Source organism: Rhopalosiphum maidis, chromosome 2, assembly GCF_003676215.2.
Source record: "Rhopalosiphum maidis isolate BTI-1 chromosome 2, ASM367621v3, whole genome shotgun sequence".
Classification (NCBI taxonomy): domain Eukaryota; kingdom Metazoa; phylum Arthropoda; class Insecta; order Hemiptera; family Aphididae; genus Rhopalosiphum; species Rhopalosiphum maidis.
This window is the reverse complement of record NC_040878.1, coordinates 87,015,835-87,040,441: the sequence shown is the minus strand read 5'-3', so window position 1 is coordinate 87,040,441 and position 24,607 is coordinate 87,015,835. Positions and strand designations below refer to the sequence as shown.

The following is a 24,607-nucleotide window of genomic DNA, read 5'->3' as shown; positions in this document are numbered from 1 at the left end:
TTCATTACGCCGTCCGAGACGTTTATATTTATTGGTTGAAGCGGTTGGTCAAATACTTGAATCGGTATTAACTTCACTTCCCCTGAAATTATACGTTATAATGGTAAATTTGTTAAAAATATAATATATTATTCTAAATAACTGAGACGTCATATTTTTGTGCGAAATTGTAATCAGTGTATTCAGTAAGCAAAGTAAAATAATTTATATAACATCATCGATATCTTTTGTTCCGTGCTTCAAAATACGTATGAATTCAATATAATTTAATTTCCCTTCTGAAAAAGGAGCTTCACTAAATATCTCGTCGACCTGAAAAAATATATTTAAATTTTCTTTTTTTATGTGAGATAATAGAATAAAAATAATAAATCGTCGATGTACTCGTATTATATGTTTACAACATAAAAACATCATAATTTAGTGTTGGACATTTTTAGATATTTGTAGATTTCAGGTACTTATCACTGTGTAACTTAAACCGTTACATTTATCATAATTCATAACATGATATTTAAAAATAAAACAACGAGTTCGATTTTTTACTACAGAAATCAAGGCGGAAATAATGGTATGAGATACATATTATTACATACGTCTTCGTCTGTAAATCTGTCTCCCATCGTAACCAATAGCTCACGTAGCCGGTCAATATCAACACTGCCTTCGCCGTTTTCATCAAAACAGCTAAAAGCATTTTTGATGACATCTTCCGGATCCGTACTACGGAGTCTTTCGTTAAACAACGTCAGAAAAATGGGAAAATTAATCGGACCGGAAGCATCATTTATCATACCCACCAAATGATCGTCATCGGGGTTTTTTCCTAAAGAGAACATTTATAGTAAAACTATTAATTGACGTTCATAAAACAGTTTTATGAATACATAGTGTGTCTGTGTTCGATATGATTGTAATACAGAAATTATACGCGCACCGAGAGAGACCAGCATGTCGTACAAATCTTTTTTATCGATAAATCCGTCATTGTTTTGGTCGATCAAGTTGAAAGTTCTCTGGAAATCTTGTATCTGTACCTGGTCGAACATGGCAAAAACATTAGAACGTTTGCGGTGTGCCCGTTGTTTGGTGACTGAACTTTTCGCTGGTTTTGTTAATGACATACCTAATTACTGCGAAAATATCGAAAATTAACGAAAATAGTGATAATAATAATGGTGATACAATGACGTTTGATGGACGTCGCAACTCACAATTTAATAATAATAATAATATTCCAGCGTTTATAATTTTTTTAGAAAAAATTAAATTCAATAAAACCGATTTAAATTTGAATAAACTGAGCTAAAACCGCGTAAAACAAAAAAATTAAATAAATTAATAGACAAATTATTTTATTACAATACTTTGATTAAAACCATAACATTAAATTATGAAATAAACTTTTGCTTGTATTTTTTTCTTATTATAATCCGTCTAGTTCGTTTAAAATGTATCTGTTACAAGGAAAGTATTAGGTAACGCATGCTCATGCATAATACATAACGTTATAATTACAATAATGTATTAATATCTAAATAATTGTCGTAAATCAGTTGCTCTGGCATTGAATCGGTTTTATTTTTATAACTGCGTAATAGTATACCGATATATTTTAATAACATCAATAATATTATAACAAAATATGAAAAAAGTAAAAAAAATTATAAATATATTTGACGATTAAAAATGCTATTAAATAACTTAAACTGTTAACGCCAATAGTATACTGAAAAATGCATTATACTATGTTGAAACAATACGCTAGCAATAATGGTTCTATCCAATGTTTTTTTTTTTTTTTTATGATATTACGACTTACGAGTACTATGAATACTTACGTTGAATAGAGTTAGCTAATTTTAAAACAACATTGCTCGCTCAATAACGAGCACTGATCAACACGTGGTATTATATTATACGAATTATGTATGCATCTAAATCACATAATATACAATATACATATCTATAAGTATCGTTAAATTAAACTTTGAATATTGAAATTTAACCTACCTAACAATTATTGTGTTATTTCAGAGTTTACAAGTGCCGTCGAGTAACCATAGATACAGGCGAACGTGTTTCACACTTTTTTTCGACATGCTATCTATTGGAATACGAAATAAACATAATAATATCAATATGTTTATATCATGCATTTATATATTTTATGCACCTGGGACACACTGATGCCGATCGAATCTGAAATAAAATTAGTTTAATTGCACTTTTATTGTATAGCTATGTGATATTCAGTACATTAAATTGTTTAAATATTGCCTCAGACGGAAAAGTTTTAGGCTTGTTTAGTAGTATATTTATTATATATTTTTGAGCAACTAGAACTTTGTGAATTCGGGTTCCTATGGATTATTGTGGTACAAGGACAATTGTTATTAATGTATTTATTCTTTTGGATTTTCAAGTTATTGATGTTTAGTGTGTTCGTTTTTCGCGTGCGAATTTAATAACGTTAATTTAAACCGAAGTTCATTTTAAGTTATTGTTTTGGGAACCAGTTATTAATAATGTCTTTAAAATCATTTACTGTGTTAAAAAAAGGTTGTATCCCAGTTTTTACCCGTGACTGTCGGCGCTGTTCATTAGCGTATGATTTTATGGGTGTAAACCGATTCCGCTGGACACTGTTTACTCCCCCCCCCCTCTGTACATGTTTTTTAAAATATACATTTCTATATAATACATAGTATATTCATGGATTGGTTACAACGATGGTCGCGAGTCATATGCGGATCTTGACATCAAGCTTAGAGTACAGTAATTGTTAACTATTTTAATTATTTTATAAACGTCTGTTAACAATTTGGCTCGCTTAGAAGTAGGTTCATACATTTTCAGCTCCAAAAATTAATATTAGTGGACATCCTTGGACTTTATATTAATAAAATGTATAAAATAATAATAATTGTATAATTCAAAATTAAAATGTATATTCTAATTAATAGGTACGTGTAGGTGTGTGAATATAATATAATATTTATAATCCAAGGCCCTGATTTTATTTGTCCGTTCAATTGTATTTTACTTAGTGCTGAGATATATATAATTTATATTGTACAATAGGTATTGTAGATAAAATTGTTCCTTGTAAAACTCCTTGGGTGGTTATTTTTTCTTCGTTATAGTAGTTATTGATTTCGACTTGTTTTTGTTTATGGAAATAAGGTTAAAATGATGAAAATGATTTGTCAAAATGTCAACTATTCATATTGAGAATAAAATTTTAAATAGCTTTTTATAAGAAACGCTATCAAAATCCTTGCTGAGATTCATGATCACACCGATTATTTTATTTTTATTATCTATACCTGTGTAAGTTATTTCATTAAGTACTATGCTAGCGCGTCTTCAGTAACAAGATTTTTTTTTAAAACCACGTGACTAGTATATTCTGATAAAGAATTATTAAAAAACAACTATTTATACAACTTTTATAATTTTTGAACAAATGGGTCTTCAGTTTAAATGAATATTAATTTCTTAAATTTCTCAAGAATAAGATTAGAAAATTGAACGACGCTAATAAACCAGTATGAATCGTAGTATCAAAATTTGTATAGCTTATTTAGTCCTAGAAGAAAATTTATCAATCAACTACGTGGTAGAGAACACTTAATAGTATTTTTCCATTACTGTTTATATATAATTACCACATTTTTATAAACATTTAGAACGTTTTATTTAGGTGTTCAAACTTATATAATACTATATTATTATCATTAACTGCAGCGTATAATCTATTTGTTTTTTTATGAAAAAAAATACAGTTATTTAACTTTATATTTATAAATAATAAATATTTTCGATAAAAAATTTAAATAAACATTTTAAAATATAACCCTTATATAATGATAATTACATATTTAAATACATACACTTAGCACAGCATCAAAGTTTCAGCTACAGTTACTATTAATGTAAGAATAGTCATTAGTCATTACTCATTAGAATATAGAAATATAAAAAAAAGTATATAAAACTTGATCATAATATATAAATAAATTATTAGGAGGAGATTCTCGGCGTGTTTTTGTTTTCTTCATTTTTTCTTGCTCGTTGTTTTCTGCCTTCTAAACTGTGATGAACGCCATAGAACACATATATGATTACGCCTAAAAAAAAAATAAGAATGTTCTAAATATATACATAATACAGTTTAAAACTAAGCTTTAGTGATTTATAGTGTTTGTTTTACGATCAAACACGATAATAATTGTAAACAACACAGATACTTAATTTTAACCTAAATGGAAAAAAAAACTGTACATAATACGATATTTGTTGACTAGAATTATATTTTGGTAGGTAGGCGTGTTTAGTAATAATACAGTTTGAAGCCTTTCAAATCACCTTTTTTATAATCTGTATTTATATCGTGTATCGAAAATTATAAATTGTATGTTGTATACAGTATACTACAGATTTTTGAAAAAAAAAATTTAAATACTATTTCGTGACTGACAAACCGATTATTGACCTAATATACGAAAATGTAATAATCGTTTTCGATCAGCACAATAATTATATATTTATGGTTTATCATAAAATCGTATTATGACCAATAAAACAACACGAAAGGTCCGTATAAAATCGTAAGTTATTTGTACGGAATACAAACCTAATACAAGCCCCACGCCAAATCGTATCCACGTCTTGATACTGAGTTCCATCATAAGGTATAAGTTGAGAGTTATACTCACACACGGTATGAACGGAACAAGTGGCACCTAAGTAAAAATGAGATTTTAATTCATGGCAATAACGGTTAATCGCTTAAAATAAAATATATAACTTAAAATGTATATAAAGTAATATGAGTATAACCGTACAGGCGATGTTTCGCATAGATGTCAATAATATTAGTGAAATTGTAGAAGTTAAGATAAATATTTGACGAACTACAATTTTTAGAAATTAATAATACGTTTTTTACCCTAAACGCTAAGTTTTCTATTGCTTGTGGAAGTCTGTACAACATTAGCATAGAAAGTAATGACACCGTGATCGAAACCCCGATTACAATTATCAACGGCAATTGAAACGCTCCTTCGTAACAGTCGATATTTACCATGCAAATGCAAAAAACACACGCACTGAAAGCTATAAGATATTAAAATAGTAAGTTTTAATCTAAAACATCAAAACAATATTATAATAAAATACAGTTTTCTCAAATTAAACCATTAGAATAAAAAAATATGTACATGTATGTATATTAAATTGTAATAGGTACTACATACTAATACAGATAAATTACTATTGAAATGTATTCATAACATACTGTAAACAAGTATCAATACTCTCGATATATATTGAGTATCCGTGTTAGTTACTTTTGAGTTGAATAAACTGTACCATTTGTACATTTTATAGTCACCAGAACTACTGTCTATGTCCTGAATTGCCGTGTTAGTGTCTCTGTACCTGTATTACAAAAAACATTAAACTCAAGTAAAAAAGTTTGAATCATAATTCATATTATCCGTTACATATTTCTAATAAAGATGAAATCATATTCAATTACAAGCAATATATTTTTAATTCGAAATATTATTAATCTAAGAACGACTTTACACTAAAATAATATAGAAGTATTAGAAATTAATAAATGCATTGTTTTTGTTATGTTTGTTAAATATACATATTTTTATACCACGGTGTTTTAAATAATATGGGTTTGATCAATAGTTATTATACTTGAAATAAAATTAAGATGAGTTCATATTATGAAAATTTATTGTGTACTATAAGTACCAGATGATAATTTTAAATCTAAAACGCATAAAACCAAAATAATAATTTTAGTGAGTTTTTTTTTCTTCTGAAAACCGCATCAAAAATTATCGTGATTTGAAATTTAAATATTCGTAAGTAGGTACTATAAGCATAGCTAAAACCAGTTTATATATTATGTGATGTTTATACTCAACTATTAACGTATTAAATAAAATAAATGTATAAAATATAATAGTTATAATTATAACTATGTTAACTGTGGATGTATATTTCAAAAATTTTGTTTCCTTTATTTTTCATAAGAAGCATTTCAGCTCCAAAATCACTTTCTGATGTTCACTTATTAGTGAAACGACTATTGTGAACAATATCATTATGTATATATAATAATAAATAAGTCGTATAAGACATATTATTATTATTATTATACATCGTACTCACCTAAGCACCAGTAAACAGATACAAACGATCAAATACGATATGAGGGTGCCAATCGACGTCATGTCGACGAGCTGTTCGAGATTGAATATGGACGACAAAATGCCTAAAAAAATATATATAAATAGTTTAACAGCTAAATTTGTAAAAGTGTTTATACGCATTGAACTATTTTACCGGCACCGATTCCACATATCATTGTGGCTATGACTGGCGTCTTGGTCCTTTCGTTAACCGACGACAAGAATTCGAACAACAGACCGTCGCAGGACATGGCGTACAGGATTCGTGGTATTGGAAACAAACATCCTAATAAACTATACACAAGAAAACGATTATTATAAAATTACGTATTATCGAATAAAAGACTGGACGATTCAATGGCATTACGAGGTGAAAAGTGCGAATACTGCGCCACAAGTAACCATATACTTGATCACGGGCAAACCCAAATTCTCGTAGATGACTGGAAACGGCGCGTTAGGGTCCTGAAACGGTTTTTACGACATACTTTAATATTACACATATTATTATAAACAAATACGATGCATAATATTATATACCAAATTTGTGGATTTTAATCGTACCTGATCGTAATACGGCCACATCAGGGTCAACACTGATGCCACTACAGAGTACGCTGACGTGACAAAGACCAGTGTCAAAACGATTGCCAACGGAATCGTTTTTTTCGGATTTTTTGTTTCTTCGCCTAAATAGTGTATCCAGCAATATTATTATTATTATTATTATTGATACATATTAATGGATTTAAAAATAATATGCATGTATTTTTTTTGAAACAAATTAATTATTACGGACCGGTTGTAGAAATAGATTCGAATCCAATGAATCCATAAAAGCATCTTGCCGCCCCTGCAATTATTCCACCCCAACCAAATGGTGCAAATCCACCATTGCCGCCGTCCACTCCTGGTGGAATTTCGCTTTTTGAAATATTCCAATTCGAAAATTTAACTGAAATCGGTTAATAATTAATTGCTATCATACTTATCAGTAATATTATATATCATATTATACTTTATGTGTTACGCGGACGTTTACGTACCAAAAAAAAGTCCACTCACGATGACTGTGCCGACGGTCAGTAAGTTAAATGTAGTAAACACTGTATTGAGAGTTGAAGACTTCCGAACTCCCCAAGCCATAACCACTGAAAATCGATATCAAACCGCATTATGATTTTATTTTATTATGCATTGACTTTGTTTTTTCATCGGTGAAATCATTATTAATATTTTCATAGCATTTCGTCATAACATATTACTACGGGTAAAATAGGTATACGTTATTGTTTTGCGTCATCTGATTTATCTAATAATAAATAACTTCAAATGACTAATCTTAAGGTTTAAATTAATCTTAAAGAAAAAATTCCCCGTAGGTCAGGTAGATTATTTATATCTAGTTTACTCGAATATACTAAATATATTACACCATAAAATTAAGTGCTTACGAAACCAGTAGGCCACAAACGGTGTAATTATCATTTAATTTATTACAGCCGTAAATGATCAATTTAATATAATAAATTATAAGGTAGTCAGTTGATAGTTACATGCAATGAACATGAGGAATAAAAACGACGCGACGTCTGGATATTCGCCCATAAACTGCATATGCATCGGAAAATGTGTTATCATGTACCTCTTTTGAGGATCACCGAGCAGAGAATCTAAATAATTTGTCATGGCCTTGGCAGCGGATGCTGTACCTAAAAATGATAATCAAAGCGAGTTATTGTCAAATAAGATAGTCATAGATATATGTATTATATAGGTTGTCGAATGATATTAAATAATTTTTATTTTAATGTGGTCGAAATATTACGTGATTTAAACTGTTATTTCGACGTACCTATAGTGTGCTCAATAAACATGTTCCAACCAATAATAAAAGCGATAAATTCTCCAACAGCCACATAACTGTAAATATACGCAGATCCGGCTTTGGGTACACGACCGGCGAATTCGGCGTAACAAACTCCTAAAAGTAATAATACAAAATCAATCGTTCACCATTTACTCAAGACAAAGCGGAATTATGCGATAAAACATAAAATCATATAAATTGGCCACAAAAACTGAAAAACACTAAACGTTTAAAATCGTTAAGTTGACATAACACCTTTACATATGTATCATGTGGCGTGACGAACGAATTAATTGTTAAGATGACAGCGCACTGTTTGTTTTCGCTCTTTGGCTCACGTGACATGTACAAAAATATGTCAATACAGACAAAACGCATTCACGCAAAATAATTTTATTTTCATGTGTTTGAGTTGTATTAGAGTAAAATTAAAGAGAATAATATTTTAATAGAATGACATATTATTTTATCAGTTTGTCTAAATAATATTGTCACAAAATAATTTAATATTTATTTTTTAAATGTACAGAATAAAAGTATCGTATATTGAGTCAAATAGTAATAAACAATACAATCGATATGTCAAAGCTCTTGAAAATAGAATTCTTTATTATTTTTGTATTAGATGAATTTATTCAATTGAGATCAATAATTAACGATACAATTTCATAGCAACAAAAAGACGATGTGATTGCGATACGCACGACAAACGACTTTTGCGACTACAGATTGGACTGGTTGCACACTACTCAAAATTACAAATAACGATATTACGTTAATACGTTTTATCTATGTCATGTACGAATCTTAAAAGGAAAACAAATTTTACGCAGACAAACTTTTTAAAATTCACGGTATATAAAATATACACCCGTTGTCCGTATACAATCGGGGTCGGGCAAATTATTGTGTTGCGATGACATCCTATCACTTGTTTTAATTATTATATTTATGAAAAAACCGATAACGACACGACATTAGATCATCGACGGGTATATTGACTTAAGTACGATACCGGCAAACGATGAGACGATCGCCGCTACGATGAAAGACAATACCACCGCTGGTCCGGCAATAGATTTGGCCACTGTCCCGGCCAACACATAGACGCCACTGCCTAACGTAGCGCCAATGCCCAAAGCGGTCAAATCGAAAATGGTCAACACCCGTTTCAGCTTGTCTTTTTCCAGTTTGGTTTCTACCGCAAATGTTTTTTTCCTACTCAACGTTTCAAAAAGCGTTTTTCCCTATAACAATCAAAAAAAAAAAAAATCACGGTGAACCAATAATTGTTGTAGTGCACCTATCGTATTCCGATAACGACAATGAGTCGTTTAAGAAGTGTGTTTAAAGATTTAATGCATTATTCACCCTGGAAAATAGAAAAATGTTAAGGCGGATACGAGGAAATTGTTATTTAACATTAAATTAACAACAATAATAAAATAATTATTATGGGTACACGGGTAGGTAATAATAATTAATAATGTTCATTTTTAAAATCTCTCCTCCTTATAGTTCACCGTTGTTACTTTCCTCGTAGTATATTCTTTCTTCGCAAACTCCATCCGATCTGGTTCTGTTGACTCTCCTTTACTTATTACACTTCTACACTTAAATTTTACAATCCAAAATACCCTTAAAAATTCGTGTTTAGTCAATCCTTTCCTTGCTTAACCAAATATTTAAGAAAAGCTTCTCATCCAAACGACAATAGTTGCCAACTAAAACCCGGAATTTCTCCTTTAGGATTATAATCTCGTTATATAATTATTATTACTGTGCCTCTATTTATCTTTGACTAACGCTCTATGTATTATTTTTAAATATAAAATTATAACAATTAGTAAACGGTAAAATAAAAGATTTCATCGCCCAACTGAAACATTTTAAAGGATCACGTTTTTTTAAATATTAAATACGGTATTATAAATATATTATTATTTATATTATATTGACGCAAAACGAATACTTACCGACCACGAGTTAATCATGTTTATATAAAATATTTATATAATATACTGTGGTGACTCTGGATCTAGAAGTCCAGAAATTGTACACGTTCACGATCCTTGTTGACATAAAAACTACGTGTGTCGTTAATAAACGGTTACAATGATGTATTGTACGATATCATTTTTTTAGCGGCGGTTGTAAAATAAATCGATAATCGTCAACTTGGACAACGGCACTTCAGATTCGTGTAATCCTCTGTTCGGCTTTCAATAACTCATATAAAATGTGTCTTAAATGTATTTCCCACCGAGTTTATAGTATAATATTACGCTGATCTGATATCTATGAGGCGAGTAGGTTGGACGGGAATAATCTTAGGTAATAATTATTTAATTTATTGTCCTCGAAAATATTAAAAATAAACAAACGAAAGTGACTTATTTCCGCGATAAAGTCCGGCAAGCTTTAAAAAAAATATGTATCGCATTTATATAATATGTATTTAATATCACAACATCTGCCGTATGATAACCGAAACCCGTGTAGCTGTGGGTTAAACCTATTACTATTAAGCATGTAATAAACTATAATGTCAATTAATTTATAGTTACATAATTTAAGTTAAAAATACGAATCTCCAAAAAACACGTGTAAAAGAAATAACCTATCACACCATAGACAATTGTTTACAAAATGATTCGAGTGAGCTTACCTCATCGATATTCTAGTCCAAAATTAAAATTACTCGCCTTATACTTAACAATAACTACCATCTGTTTGCGATGCTATTCAAAATTATTTTCCAGCTGATTTAAAAAAAAAATGTCTAAAATACCTATAAAAAATGTGTCATTATTCATCGTTAATGCCGATAAGATGAGTATGGAATATTTTATTTCTTTTCAAAATATTCTAACAATGATATTAAAAACTGGTCAAACAATGTTTTCTAAAAGTCCTTAGTGATAAACATATCACAGAAATTAAATAATTTACTTGTGAGTTTCATTTAAGTATAATTTTAACTATAGTATAAAGGTATAAAATACATAATCAATTTATATATAATATATACGATTTATACAATAAATATTTAGTAAATAAAATTAATGTAAAACACGATCTTGTAATTTGTAATATTATGTTATAATAATAAATAAAGAATAGTTCTTATAGAAATTACAAATGCGTGCAGTTGATAAAATAAATACGAAACCAGTGAATTCGTTGAAAATATATTAGTGCATTAATAACGTATTTATTAATGCACTTGAGATGTTAGTATGTTAATTATAAATTACGATTGTTCTGTTACAATATGCTTACGAAATATTTGTATTTATTGGTGTATATGAATGGATCAATTTAATAATAAATTACATCACACCTAGACACATGTTTTTCATTAGATACGTTAACTGCGATTCCGATAAAATGTATTAAAGAAATATTGTCAAAGTTATTTATGTTTTCAGTTAAATCTAGTAAATTATATTTGCTAACACAAAATTAAAATTATAAAACTATATTATGAGGAAAAAACAATAAAAATTAAATGAAAACTTCTGGTGTTTCAATATTACCGTTTCCGACCAATAAGTACATCGCGTGTAAGTATTATTATAAATTATAATATACTTTATATTCAAGTACATTATACCTATTGTATTAATAAAAATGCATTCATTATTAATTACAAACAAGACACAAAAGAGTTAATAAGTTAGATATAAGCCAGTGAAAATAATACTTATTTTTTTTTTGTGTGTTTATTCGTAATTCATTCGTTTAAATGACGAGTAGATTTTGAGTTTAATGTCGATTTTAAAATTAAGATAATTTAAAAACTAAACATAATATTTTACAATAAAAATAATAATCTTTGGCTTATATACAATTTTTAGCCATCCATTGCCACTATTACAGGATAATATCAAAAAGAATCATAGATCATAATTATTTGCGGACTATATTATAATTTATAAAAAGACACAAAATAAATAAATTAACAGTTAATAAAATAAATTAAACCTACTATGTTTTGGTCCTAAAATGTGAAAACCTAGATATACCTAATGCACGTGTATATTGACTTAATGTTATTAATATTATAATTAATTTTTCGATGACTTATTCACCGCTCGAGTGCATATATCATTTAAACTGTTAAGTAAATGTAATTTTTTCAGTAAATCTATAAAAATTGAGTTTATATGATCTATTGAGTATAATTTAAATTTTAAGGAATACACACTTGCTCGTAATATTAAAATTGCATACGATTTATTGTTCTTATTTAACATGGAGTAATCAGTACCTAATAGAATAAAAAATTAATTTTATTAATATTATTAATAATATGAAAATATTGAAGTACCTGCTATATGCTATTGAAAAATAAAGATTTTACTATACCAATGAAATATGTAAACATCGAATTGGAATTATTTATACTCTCACTCAGCTTTGGAAGTAATATTATACCCTTTACCCCACTGACAATTATTGAAAATAATTTGAAAAAATCACTTATCTATCTATTACACCACGTCCCGTTATAGTTAAGTTACTAATATACTACACACTGAAAGTTGAATAATGCAATATAATTCTAATTCGAGCTTTTGATATCTTTATTCAATTAGTCGATTTATTAATATTCTGTTCTAAAATATTCATTATTTTTCTCTTTAATTTCTTAAAAATTGGTAATTGTTCATTATAGGTTATGCATTACTCGTGTAATAAGCCATGATATTGTATTTCTTCTTTCAGACAGATAATATACCATCCGCAAGTTTATCTATTATTATTATATACATAATATTGTATTGTCGATTCCATTATTAAAACATTAAATACAATACTTTATAATAATTTAACAATGGAAGATGATTTTTATCAAGGACGAGTTTAGGTGTTTTTTATAAGTAGGTATGAAATATTTTGTTTAAAATGATGTAATTAAGTACCACTTATACACGGTGACGAGGTGTAACTATGTAACTATGATGTACAGGATGATTCAATAAATATGCTCACCCTTTTTTTTTTAAATTCAATTATAGTGTATAAGGGAGATTATCTTTTTAAAAAAAAGACGGACTTATCTACCATAAAATAGTAAACGTTAAATAACACAAATTGATAGTTTGGCTATAAACGATTATTGTTTGTTTGAATAAGTACCTGGATCGATCAATGGCGTATTTGAGGCGATGATGGGTTATTGTCTCTTTTTACATTTATAATTTTTTTAGATGTTATATTAATTAATTTATAAATTATAATTTAATCAATAATCATAGTGGACTCAATAATTATGAATCGTATATTGAACCATAAGTAATACGGGAGAGAAAGCAATGATAACATGATCCTTAGATGGTGATTTAAAAAGAAAAAAATCACCTGGTAATTAATGTAATTTGTATTAAATAAGCTTACATTTGTATGTGTTCACAACCCTCACGCTCCACACGCACTAAATCAGGAGAAATACGCCATTTGTATACTATTAATAGAATAATTAGGATTTTATTGACCTAGAGATGGAAAATCTATACTAAGACAGCCATATTTAAACTGCAAGGAAAATATATGTTTTTAAATTGTATTATTAAATCGTCAAATTAATAAAATACATAAGTAAAAAATAATTGTTATTATTCATAATAACAATATAGTTATTAGTCATACAATTTTAAAGGCCAGAAAGTTATTTTCAGATATATTTTGTATTTTTAAAGTTTATTTTTTACGTGGATGCAATCAAATCAAAACTAATGAATACATTTACGGATAAAGTAAAGTCTTACTTGTGTTTCATTAAAACAAATAAAATACACACCTAACATTAAAAATTATTCAATCATAAACAAAAACAAAAAAATTAGGTTAAGTTAGGTTTCAGGTGCAATTAAAAAGGTGTTAATAATATGAAAATTAAAATATAGTAAATACATGTGTACAACTGAATAAATAAATTAAAAATTGAATTCTCTATAAAAAGTAAATTTTTTTTAGCAAATTTCACCATTACAATGTCTTATAAAATTGTTTTTATAGATATATGAAAATAAATGGAACGTAACATTTTATAAAACCTTAAATTATAAACTTGGTCATGTAAGTAGGTGAATCAAATAGGTCCCTCGCGTCTGCCCTAGAAACACGTATTATTACTGCTCACAAATTAATTACTATACAAAGTATAGAATGAGATTATGTTTTCTAAAAAATATTCCACGTATCTCCACCCCCTCGTTGTTGTAAAAATCTGTAAAGTGTGTTGTGTATACGATTTTTTAATCATTTACTTTGAAAAGAGTTTCAATCGGGATAAATATGAAAATTTGAATAGGTTGGCTCTGCAGCGAAGTTCGTGACAATGAATATTCGTATTACGTCAGACATTTTGTCTGTGAAAAAAACCACAACAAATTAGATTTATATTTGTATGACGTGTAAAATGTATTTTTATATTATCGTCTGCTTCTTGAATGGGTATTACGTGACCCAGTACAATGTAAATGTCTTATATTTTGACGAAGATAGATACACTGAAAAACTAATGGTTTAAATATATTCGTATAAAATGGTTTATGTTCAAACATATTATTATATAATATCGTTCCAGTATTATAATGAAAGAGAGGATCCGTTTCGGGTAAAACGATTAGAAAGGAATAATAATAATACACAGAAATTATAAAAAATAACGATGAGAAAGTTATTGTAGATAATTCATAATATTAGATGGAATGTATTGTGCAGGGCTGAATGAATTTAAAAATCTGGTAATAATATGAATCTATTATTGGCAAATAATTATAGTAATAGGTAATTTAAAATATTGGAATAAATATTATTTCAAACCAGCTGTGGCAGAAAATATTGATAGTCATTATAACAGTACAACACAGCACAACATTAGGTTGTAATTTATTATATTAGTTCATAAAAATACAAAATTGCAATTTTCAGGTGTAATACTGCAAATGGTCCTATATAATTATAATAATATAAAATTATAAGCTATTATAAATGCAAATATTTTATTACATTTATTTTATTATGCAAAAAATCAGTTAGAGATTTTCGTTTCTTGTTTGTGGTTTTTATCATTAATTGCTCGTTGTTTATATCCTTCCAAACTATTGTGAACTCCATAAAAAGCATATATCAATAATCCTATAAAATAAATAAATTCAAATCAACATCATCATATTTTTTTGTTTTAGTAAATAATTATTAAACTATATTTTTCTTAGTCATTGTTATATGTATTAGAAATATTGGTAGTCATCTGAGTCTCTAAGGCCATTGGCTGATTTTGATTTTTTGCGTATTATTATTATTTTTTAATAATTTGTTATTATAATAAAAATATTTCAACCAGAAAAGAGTATAAATTCATAAATCTGCTCAACTGCTCATTAAATTATCAATATACTTTTCAATTGTTTTAAGCCAATGTTGTACTCCTTTTAGCATAGGTATATTATAATTATTTGATAAATACTTCATATTGTTAGTTATTAATCAAATGATGATCATTCCTTATTTTTTTGTGCAGTTAATAAAACTATTGTGTCATTTTCATAAATAATAAATCAATTACACTTAAAAGAATTAGAACTACCTAATGTAATAAATGTACTCTTACTTACAATGTTTTCATGAAATTGGGCTTTTCCAGTATTGAAATATAAATAAATTATAAAAAGTATATTGTGATCTAGCGATTTTAAAATAAATAAATTTATAACTAACTAGCCCGGGCCCCGGAAAATCAATATTTCTTTGTAAACAATATTTTTATACTTGCATGCATTTAAATAAAAGAAATTAATGTGTATTTTACGAGTATGCACATATAAAAATGAAAATACCAAAAGGTTTTTTTAGCAGTACTTAACCAATGGGATCATCAACTGAACCTAATATGCGAATATAACTTTGATAGCTTGTGCAGTTCCCGAAATTAACAAGTACTAACAACGCACAATTATTTGTATGCACTTAGGTGGAAATATATAAATATGCAGCTACATTTTGTTAGTCGTTGTATTCTATCAGTATTTTGCCAAATAAATATAAATATAATCCGTTTAGGCACATCAATACATACCTACTATAATACCAACACCAAATCTCATCCAAGTCTTGACATTCAACTCCATCATTAGGTATAAATTAAGAAGTATACTCAAACATGGCACTAGAGGAACGAATGGTACCTAATAAAAAAATAAATTTACAAAACATGATAAAAATATTATAAATCATTATCAATTAAAATATTACTATTTTATTTATATTTTTTTTTCAAACTAGAATATTTTTTGAGTACTTAGATACATAAAAATTGAATTTTGGACGAGTAGATTAAAAGTTATAAATATTTAAAGTTTTAATTAGTAAAATTTAGTGATACTGCAGGTACTTTTTCAAAATGTTGGTCCACGCTACTCCACTCATCTACATTTTAAATACTTATAGTTATCGAAGTATACGGTAGATAAATCGTATAAATATTAAATGCAACAATCGCATAAAAACTAGTTATATACAAATGTGTTGTACACTTTCTTACTCTAAATGATAGACTTTCGACAGCTTGTGGTAGTCTACATAACATTAACAAGGAAATCAATAAGAATGCGATCGAAATTCCGATTACGATAGTCAACAATAAATGCAAAGGACCTTCGCAACCATCAACGTTCGTCATACAAATGCAAAACACAAACGCGGCAAACGCTGTGATAATAGGACATAACAAAAACAGAATATTATTAAATGTTCAAAAGATAAAATATCACTCGCAATAACGTACTGTAAGAAAGTATCAGAACTCTCGACACGTATTGAGAATCCGAGTTGATCAGTCCTGTGTTCGATGCATTCCACCACTTGTAAAGTATATGAACTTCGGAGTTGTCCAAGTCCTGACCGTCCGTATTGTTGTTTTTATACCTTGACGAAAAACAAAGCGAGTAAAATAAAACAAACTAAAAATCATAAACGTTTGTAAACTATATAAATTTAATAAACTGTAATATACGAATCTATAAACATGTTATATGTATTATATATACATAAAATGTACATCTTGGTGTAAACAATGATAAGAGCCCGTCCACGACTACGTCGGTATTCGTTTAAATAAATACTCTCCTCACAGTATACCGGTCGGGAATATCGATCAAGGAATAATCTAATTCTGTTCAACACTCCAATAAATATCGTACGCATTAGTATATTGTAGGCTGCAACTTGTTTTCGCATGATCTATAATTTTTACCCGAAAAATCGGAACTCGTTTGCGCACACGGTTATATTCAATATACAACTGGTTTGGACACACGAAAATAATTATATTTTATCTCGGTGACAGAGGGGCACTGATAGTCATCGATAAAGAGTACGGAAATCTTATTAAATTCCTTACAAACAGTAAGGAGTAAATAGAATCAGTTGAACATCGGATAAACTTGTGGACCAAATATACATCTGGCGAAATAGACCAAATTAAATACATACAAATAATGGGAAACTCTTAAAACAATGGAAAAAATCTAATAATTTACTTATTAATAAACAAACTATTAAAGTCTAAAAGGTAACTGTGCGCAAACCATGTGTATGGTTAGGGCTCAACTGTTCCCAAACGAATGGCAGTTTTGTGCCCAAACGAGCTGTATTTTTGGTATCAGTACCGCTACCGCCCATATTGTACACACCTGAGTATCAATATGCAGACGCAGACCATCAGATAGGACATGAGCGTGCCGATAGACGTCATCTCGACGAGTTGTTCGAGATTGAACATAGACGACAACAAACCTGAAAAAACCGTTTTGACGATAAATATTCAAAGATCATTATAACATCGCTGTATTATTGTGCGTTTAACCCTTCTTACCGGTGCCGACTCCGCAAATCATTGTCGCTAAAACGGGAGTTTTGGTTTTTTCGTTGACCCTCGACAAACACTTGAACAAAAGACCGTCGCTGGACATGGCGTATAAGATTCGCGGTATAGGAAACAAACACCCCAACAAGCTTCGAGTGCGATAAAATCATAACAATAACGTAGTGTTAGAAAAAAATTGGCACGAAAAACAATAATCATGATGTTACAAAAAAAAAACAATGATTAATATCATTACGTTGTCATCAGAGCAAACACTGCACCGCAGGTAACCATGTATTTGATGATTGGCATTCCCATGTTCGCATAAATAACTGGTAGAGGTGCGTCCGGGTCCTAAGACAATAATGATGACTAATTATTACATCCTAGTGACCTCGCGGAGAATCGAGAGTCGGAAACCTTTTTTCACAATATAAAGGCTAAAAACGCATATAAATTTGGCTGCAAACGAGTTGTGTCCCAAATACTGAATTGTGTCCCGCAGTTATTTTTTTGGGGTTACACGAGTTGTGTCCAACAATCTTTATAAATTCAAATTGTGACTTTGTCTATTAAAAAATTAAAAGTATGTTATATATTATAATATACAACACGAAAAATGAAAAAGTTCGTATAAAAAATTCATATTATTATAGTAAAAAACAGATTTTTCGATTTAAATTTCTAAAAACTTTTTTATTTCAATTAACGAAACAACATATTTTATTTTGAGAAAAATATCGATTTGAATTTATCAGCACACAACTTGTGTATCTCACTTTACAAAACATTTGGGACTCAATTATCCCTCTTTTATCACTGGGACACAACTTGTTAACTGCGATAAATTTGATCAGAGGTTACAAAAAAATATAAATTTTTTTAAGCATTTAAGTGTTGATTATTTATTAATTATTATGATTTATTTTTTAGTTAAACGGACATGTTAACATAATATACTGCAGTTTTAAAATTTTACAACGATTACACCGTACAATTTATATTGTACATCACTGCTAATTGTTCTGCATTTGCGCGTAAAAGTAAAAGAAATGATTTAACACAAAAACACCGGTTTCACATCCTCAAAGACACTAATTCTAATAACGATCTCGTTATGGATTGTATTGCTTATTTTTATATAAATCTTATGAATTCGTCTATACGCAGCAAATACGACTTGCGGACCGTGGCCTACGGGTCGCCGACCTTGATTGACTTAGACCATAATATCAATGTTATAATATTACTATACTTGATCATAATAAGGCCACATCAAAGTTAACACCGACGCTACGCTAGAGTATGCCAACGTGACGAAGAACAACGATAATACGATCGCCAAAGGAATGGTTTTTTTTGGATCTTTGGTCTCTTCGCCTAAAAATATACAATTTATAACAGTTAATATTTATATAAAAAATAACTATAATAAACACGCGTCAATATATTAATATTGCAGTCATGTAAACATATTTTATTTGTATGTGTGTGTGTGTGTGTGTGTGTAAGAAAGAGAGTATGCGTGCGAATAATTTGTATAATATATAATATGTATTTATCATACAGGTGTCTGCAGATCCATACTTGTGGATAGTTCTGAAATTATTGTTAAAAAATAATAATAATAATATAAGTCATACCTGTAGTTGCGATAGAATCGAATCCAATAAACCCGTAAAAACATCTAGCAGCGCCTGCGATTATTCCCTTCCAACCGAATGGTGAAAATCCTCCATTGCCGCCATCCACTCCGGGTGGAATTTCACTTTTTGGAATATTCCAATTGGATAGTTTACCTGAAATGAGTAAAGTACTCACTCGCTTTACTGTCACAACTATAAGTGATACACGTTAAAGTGAAATTATTTACCCAAAAAAAAACCACTAGCCACTACTGTAGCCAAAGTCAATAAGTTCAACGCGGTAAACACTTTATTGAGGGTCGAAGATTTCTTAACACCCCAAGCCACAATTACTGAAAAATTATATACATGCATACATATAATTATTACAATCAGTACATAATAATTTCTTACCTACTATGAAACTACCATGAAATTAGATTTTGTTTATTAATTTATTATTCTTTAATATTATAATCTATTTGAATATCCCGTTTTAAGAAATATTCAAATATGTATTACTGTTTAAGTAGGTATTTAACTTATTGTCTTATTGCACAAATGAACGAAGTAACAAATATTAACATTAAGTTTCATGAAAACAACAATCGCTTGAAAATATCAATAAAATCATTACACGCAATAAATATGACGAAAAAAAATGATGCGAAATCTGGATATTCGCCCAAAAAATCCACATGGATAGGAAGATGTTTTTTAAAATATCTTTTTTGAGGGTCTCCAAGTAAAGCATCTAAATAATTAGTCATTGCTTTGGCGACAGAAGCTGTACCTATAAAATAAAAAAATATTAATGCAGTAATTTACTTAGAAAACAATATATATTTTATACATTGTAAAATCATTTATTTTAAATGTCATTCGAATTTATTATTTTTTATTCGACAACTCACCAATAGTGTGTTCGATGTACAAAGTCCAACCAATAAAAAACGCAATAAATTCTCCGACAGTCACATAACTATAAATATATGCAGATCCAGCTTTGGGTACACGGCCAGCGAATTCAGCGTAACAAACTCCTAAAAAACAAAATAAATCGATTTTCAGTGAATTATTATCAAAACTAGCATGTAAAAAAAAAATAATACATTTTACTAATATAACTTGCTTTTTGTAATCTGTGGTACAGTGATATTTTATTTTGAATAAAATTAACCAACTTGTTTAATTACTTAAATAATAATTTGCTAAATTTGTTGAAATAAATCAATTACGTATAATTTTATAGCTGTAGGATGATTACTTAAACAGCGAACAATATCCAGACTTTAAACATTCTAAACCAAATTATTGCAATAGCCAGAAAAGAGAACGGATACTTTTAACATTCATATTTTATATTATACTATTGTGGTGTATATAATCGTCATAGGTATAAATGTATAATATTTATTGGTACAGATATATTGACTCAAACAGTTGAGTACGATAGGTACCTGAAAACGATGAGACGATCGCCGCTACGATGAAAGATAATACTACGGCTGGTCCAGCGATAGATTTGGCTACCGTCCCTGCCAACACGTATACGCCACATCCTAACGTGGCGCCAATGCCCAGAGCGGTCAAGTCAAAGATATTCAACACACGTTTCAACTTTTGTTTTCCTGGTTCGACTTCATCAGTGAACGTTTTCTTTCTGCACAGCGATTGATACAGCTTGTGGTTCTGTATCAAATAGTAAACAACACACTTGATGAAGAAAATTAATCCATTAAAAAAATGTCAACACACAATTATTTTAAAACGATTTTTTTCGTCGTAATAATGTGAAGAATAAATATTAATCGAATCTGATTAAATATTATTAGGATCCTATATAACATTATATCAAGGCTGGGCATTAATTCGTTATTAAGTTTAATTTAAGTTAATTTAACTTAATAAGTTATTTTAATAACTTAATTATTAAATTTAGGAGTTTTCGAATTTACTTTTAATTAACTTGAGTTAATTTTCATTTAAACAAGTTAAGTTAATTTCAATAAAATTGTGTGAACTATTGTAGGTATACAAATTTCTGGTACACATTTTATAAGTTATAACTTATAAGTGTGCTAACAAAATTTGTACTGTTACCTTTTGGAAGATTTACAATAATAATAGTTCTTTGGTCTAATAACATGAACAATTTTAGGTACCGATTATTTTAGTTTTATCTATGGGAAAACAAGATACTTTTTTATTTAACTATCTTAACTTGAGTTAAAAATTTAATATTAAATTTTGGTTAACTCTTAACTTAGTTCAATTGATAGAAAATTTTGAATTAACTTTAAACTATTAACTTATTTTAGATTTTAATTTTAACTTAACTCTGAGTTAAAAAATATCATTAACTTGCCAAGCCTTGCATTATATTATATTATAGTGACCAAACATACTTTTTTCCCGTTGTCCTATAATGGCTTTAACGATAACGTGAAGCAATGGTTTCCAATATTAGCATTTAACCATATACCTCTAGCTAGAGTATAAATTGGACTGGGAACCATTTTTTTCGTAAGTAAAGAGTGTCTCAAAAAGAACGGTAGATTTACAACTGCTATAGATCAAATTTATTTTTATAAAAAAAACATCATTCTCTTCAGAAGAGGTTTAGGTTTAAACATGAAATATTGGATATACAACTCGCTACTAGCCCTATCACCTGGTCCATGGAATTCTTCATCACTCGATCATATGTGATCATTGATATTTCATATCTTTGTTACCAAACAAATTGCACAGGGTTTTCTGGTAAGCTTGTGACTTAGTGTATCCTCATAGAAAAAAATAACACGGTGTTAAATCGCAAGACCGAGGTGGGTAGTTTTGGTTTTTGGACGTGTTCTCTACGAACTTAATTGGGCAATATGTGATTGGGTGATGAAGTATTAAGGGTAGAGGGGGTTATATTCCCAATATTATTTTTCATGTTTAAACCTCAACCTCTTCTGAAGAGAATGATGTTTTTCTTTGGTATTTTTATATAAATAAATTTGATCTATCCTGCATTCTTTTTGAGACACTCTATATTTAAATAAATGCCTCACTTTCTGAGCAAGTACCTATATGTTTCAATTTTATTTAATATTAAATGAAGAAAAAATGTTTAATCCATATGTTATATCGCCTGTGTCACGAACGAGTATTTTAGTCATCCGCTTAAGCACGACCATTGACACCTTCTCTGATACAAATTCAACCCGAATTATTCGCGGACAACTTATTAGGAAGAAATAACCTATCCTAACCCGGGAATCACTGGGAAAAAGTACACGGAATTGAATTTTTTTTTTTCATATAGCAGACTAATACTATTATTTTTCATACTTTAATTATTAACTTATATTTTATGGATTTTGCATCTATTTGTACACTAGTACCTACCACATACAGTTTTTTCACTATTTTATGGATATAGGTACCTACACAAAAATTATCCATTATACTTGTATAAATTAATAAATAACTTATTTTTTATGATATAGGAGGTACAAATATTAATATGTACTTATTTTAGATTTGTATTTTTGTTCATCTATAACTCAACAGTCGAAAAATTTTAAAATTAGTAAGTAAGATAACCTAACCTAATTCTCTAATTAGTAAATAACTTAAATAACTGTTTACACAAATTTTTTTTTTTATATTTTTTTTATACTATTATTATTATTTTTTACCAAACGCAATTAGTATATTTCTAGTTAGTAAGTTATTAAAAACGTGTATAATATTATATTTTTACACGGTTACATATATGATGTTAAACAAATACACAACTTACAGACCACGAGTTTCTCATGTTGAATTATGCGCAAAATGGAATCCGTCCAAAGTGAACTCGTTATAATATTAATTTCGAATATTGTGTGATATTAAGCATTTAGGCATATATCCGACAATCGGTCGAAGTCAGTTGCAAAACTATCCCCTGAAAATACCTACATTAAATAATACTAACGTCAATGATACAATTTAAAAAAAACAACTTATCAGTAATTTACACAACAGTACTTCACATTGACATAATTCATCGTTCAACTGACAGCAATAGAGTTCAATTATGTGCGTTCAAGATCGACAAATATAGGAATTAATGTGCTGATACCATTATGATTAGTGAGCTTTAATAGAGAATAATCTTCAACTGCTTAGTGGTGTTGTTATTTGTTGGCCTCAACAATATGAAAAAAACAAAACGAAATTGATTACTCATTTCTATAAATTAACTAGTCGACCGGATTGTTAAACTATTATTTATTAGGTAGGTAATCATTATTCAATAATATATTTATATTCCAATGTATTATAATTTCCTTTTTATAAAAAGAATAATATAATATTATAAAACGATTATTTCCATACTAAACACCACCAATAAATTTATAGTCACTATATTATATTATAAGTTAGATATTATGTTAGTTAACTATTATACCCAATTCACCAATAAACGCCAACTTTATTTTATTCTCTAAGTTAGGGATACACTTAAGTCTTAAGTACAATTATTTCTGCCCTCCCCCCGAAAATGTCGTCCATATAACAGGGTCACCTATTGCAGATTTACTCAGAATCTGAAATGGGGCTATTTTTCATTAAGTATAATTTTATAAAAAATAAATTCCGATATGATTAAACACTTAATTTTTTCTTAATAAATATAGATAAAGTTGAACAATATTTAACAAACACGCCAAAAATACAAAAAAAAAAAAAAAAAATTATAAACTTGCCTATTTAGCCACTTAGGCATTAAAACGTGCTTGACTTGTTAATCTCGTGACTCTATACAATAATACACGTTGTCATTATTGTTATTTGCTTTCGCAATAATATATATTATATTATATAAATTTGTATTGGAATGTAAGATAATTATATTATGCACTATTCGTTAGTAAATATCAGTAAATCAAAAAAAAAAATCTACAATTAAGGTACCCGAATACGACTATACATATATAATTAATAAGATTACAAATGAATAACGAAAAAAATGTACACG

At 28.5% G+C, this 24,607-nt stretch overlaps 3 protein-coding genes across 5 annotated transcripts; all 3 read right to left on the bottom strand.

Annotated features, from left to right (window-relative positions):
- Positions 1 to 204: 204 nt before the first annotated feature.
- On the bottom strand, positions 205 to 1,124 carry LOC113552640 (myosin regulatory light chain sqh-like). The gene is made up of 3 exons (XM_026955488.1): positions 938 to 1,124; positions 597 to 826; positions 205 to 312 (listed from the first exon to the last, which is right to left on the bottom strand). The coding sequence occupies exons 1-3, from the start codon at positions 1,122 to 1,124 to the stop codon at positions 205 to 207; spliced, it is 525 nt and encodes a 174-aa protein (XP_026811289.1).
- Positions 1,125 to 3,846: 2,722 nt separating this feature from the next.
- LOC113554682 (cationic amino acid transporter 2-like) lies at positions 3,847 to 10,744 on the bottom strand. Its single transcript, XM_026958634.2, has 14 exons — positions 10,065 to 10,744; positions 9,104 to 9,335; positions 8,074 to 8,202; positions 7,775 to 7,930; positions 7,265 to 7,369; positions 7,018 to 7,173; positions 6,783 to 6,907; positions 6,586 to 6,683; positions 6,373 to 6,512; positions 6,199 to 6,301; positions 5,303 to 5,445; positions 4,955 to 5,121; positions 4,640 to 4,748; positions 3,847 to 4,133 (listed from the first exon to the last, which is right to left on the bottom strand). The coding sequence occupies exons 1-14, from the start codon at positions 10,080 to 10,082 to the stop codon at positions 4,027 to 4,029; spliced, it is 1,788 nt and encodes a 595-aa protein (XP_026814435.1). The 5' UTR covers positions 10,083 to 10,744; the 3' UTR covers positions 3,847 to 4,026.
- A 4,364-nt stretch (positions 10,745 to 15,108) lies between these two features.
- On the bottom strand, positions 15,109 to 23,707 carry LOC113551718 (cationic amino acid transporter 2-like). 3 transcript variants are annotated; one of them, XM_026954133.1, is made up of 15 exons: positions 23,604 to 23,707; positions 23,384 to 23,540; positions 21,051 to 21,282; positions 20,505 to 20,633; positions 20,228 to 20,383; positions 19,839 to 19,943; positions 19,609 to 19,764; positions 19,221 to 19,345; positions 18,222 to 18,319; positions 17,975 to 18,114; positions 17,793 to 17,895; positions 16,886 to 17,025; positions 16,643 to 16,809; positions 16,178 to 16,286; positions 15,109 to 15,237 (listed from the first exon to the last, which is right to left on the bottom strand). In XM_026954133.1, exons 2-15 carry the CDS (start codon positions 23,399 to 23,401, stop codon positions 15,131 to 15,133), a joined length of 1,785 nt encoding a protein of 594 aa, XP_026809934.1. In that variant the 5' UTR covers positions 23,402 to 23,540; positions 23,604 to 23,707; the 3' UTR covers positions 15,109 to 15,130. The 3 variants fall into 3 exon arrangements, 2 of the variants coding, with proteins under 2 accessions (XP_026809934.1, XP_026809933.1); XM_026954132.1 differs by having other exon boundaries at positions 23,384 to 23,629; XR_003405143.1 differs by lacking the exon at positions 16,643 to 16,809 and having other exon boundaries at positions 23,384 to 23,629.
- Between the last annotated feature and the right edge of the window lie 900 nt (positions 23,708 to 24,607).

Coding starts and splice junctions, on each gene's coding strand:
- LOC113554682 (XM_026958634.2), bottom strand. Junction 6,908..7,017: donor CGAATCTATTTCTACAACCG/GTCCGTAATAAT, acceptor TACACTATTTAG/GCGAAGAAACAAAAAATCCG. Junction 6,302..6,372: donor GATATGTGGAATCGGTGCCG/GTAAAATAGTTC, acceptor ATATTTTTTTAG/GCATTTTGTCGTCCATATTC.
- LOC113552640 (XM_026955488.1), bottom strand. CDS start 1,124: ATGTCATTAACAAAACCAGCGAAAAGTTCAGTCACCAAACAACGGGCA. Junction 827..937: donor CGACATGCTGGTCTCTCTCG/GTGCGCGTATAA, acceptor TGTTCTCTTTAG/GAAAAAACCCCGATGACGAT. Junction 313..596: donor ACAGATTTACAGACGAAGAC/GTATGTAATAAT, acceptor ATATTTTTTCAG/GTCGACGAGATATTTAGTGA.
- LOC113551718 (XM_026954133.1), bottom strand. Junction 19,765..19,838: donor GGCTAGTGGTTTTTTTTTGG/GTAAATAATTTC, acceptor TACTCATTTCAG/GTAAACTATCCAATTGGAAT. Junction 16,810..16,885: donor AGTTCTGATACTTTCTTACA/GTACGTTATTGC, acceptor CTATTATCACAG/CGTTTGCCGCGTTTGTGTTT.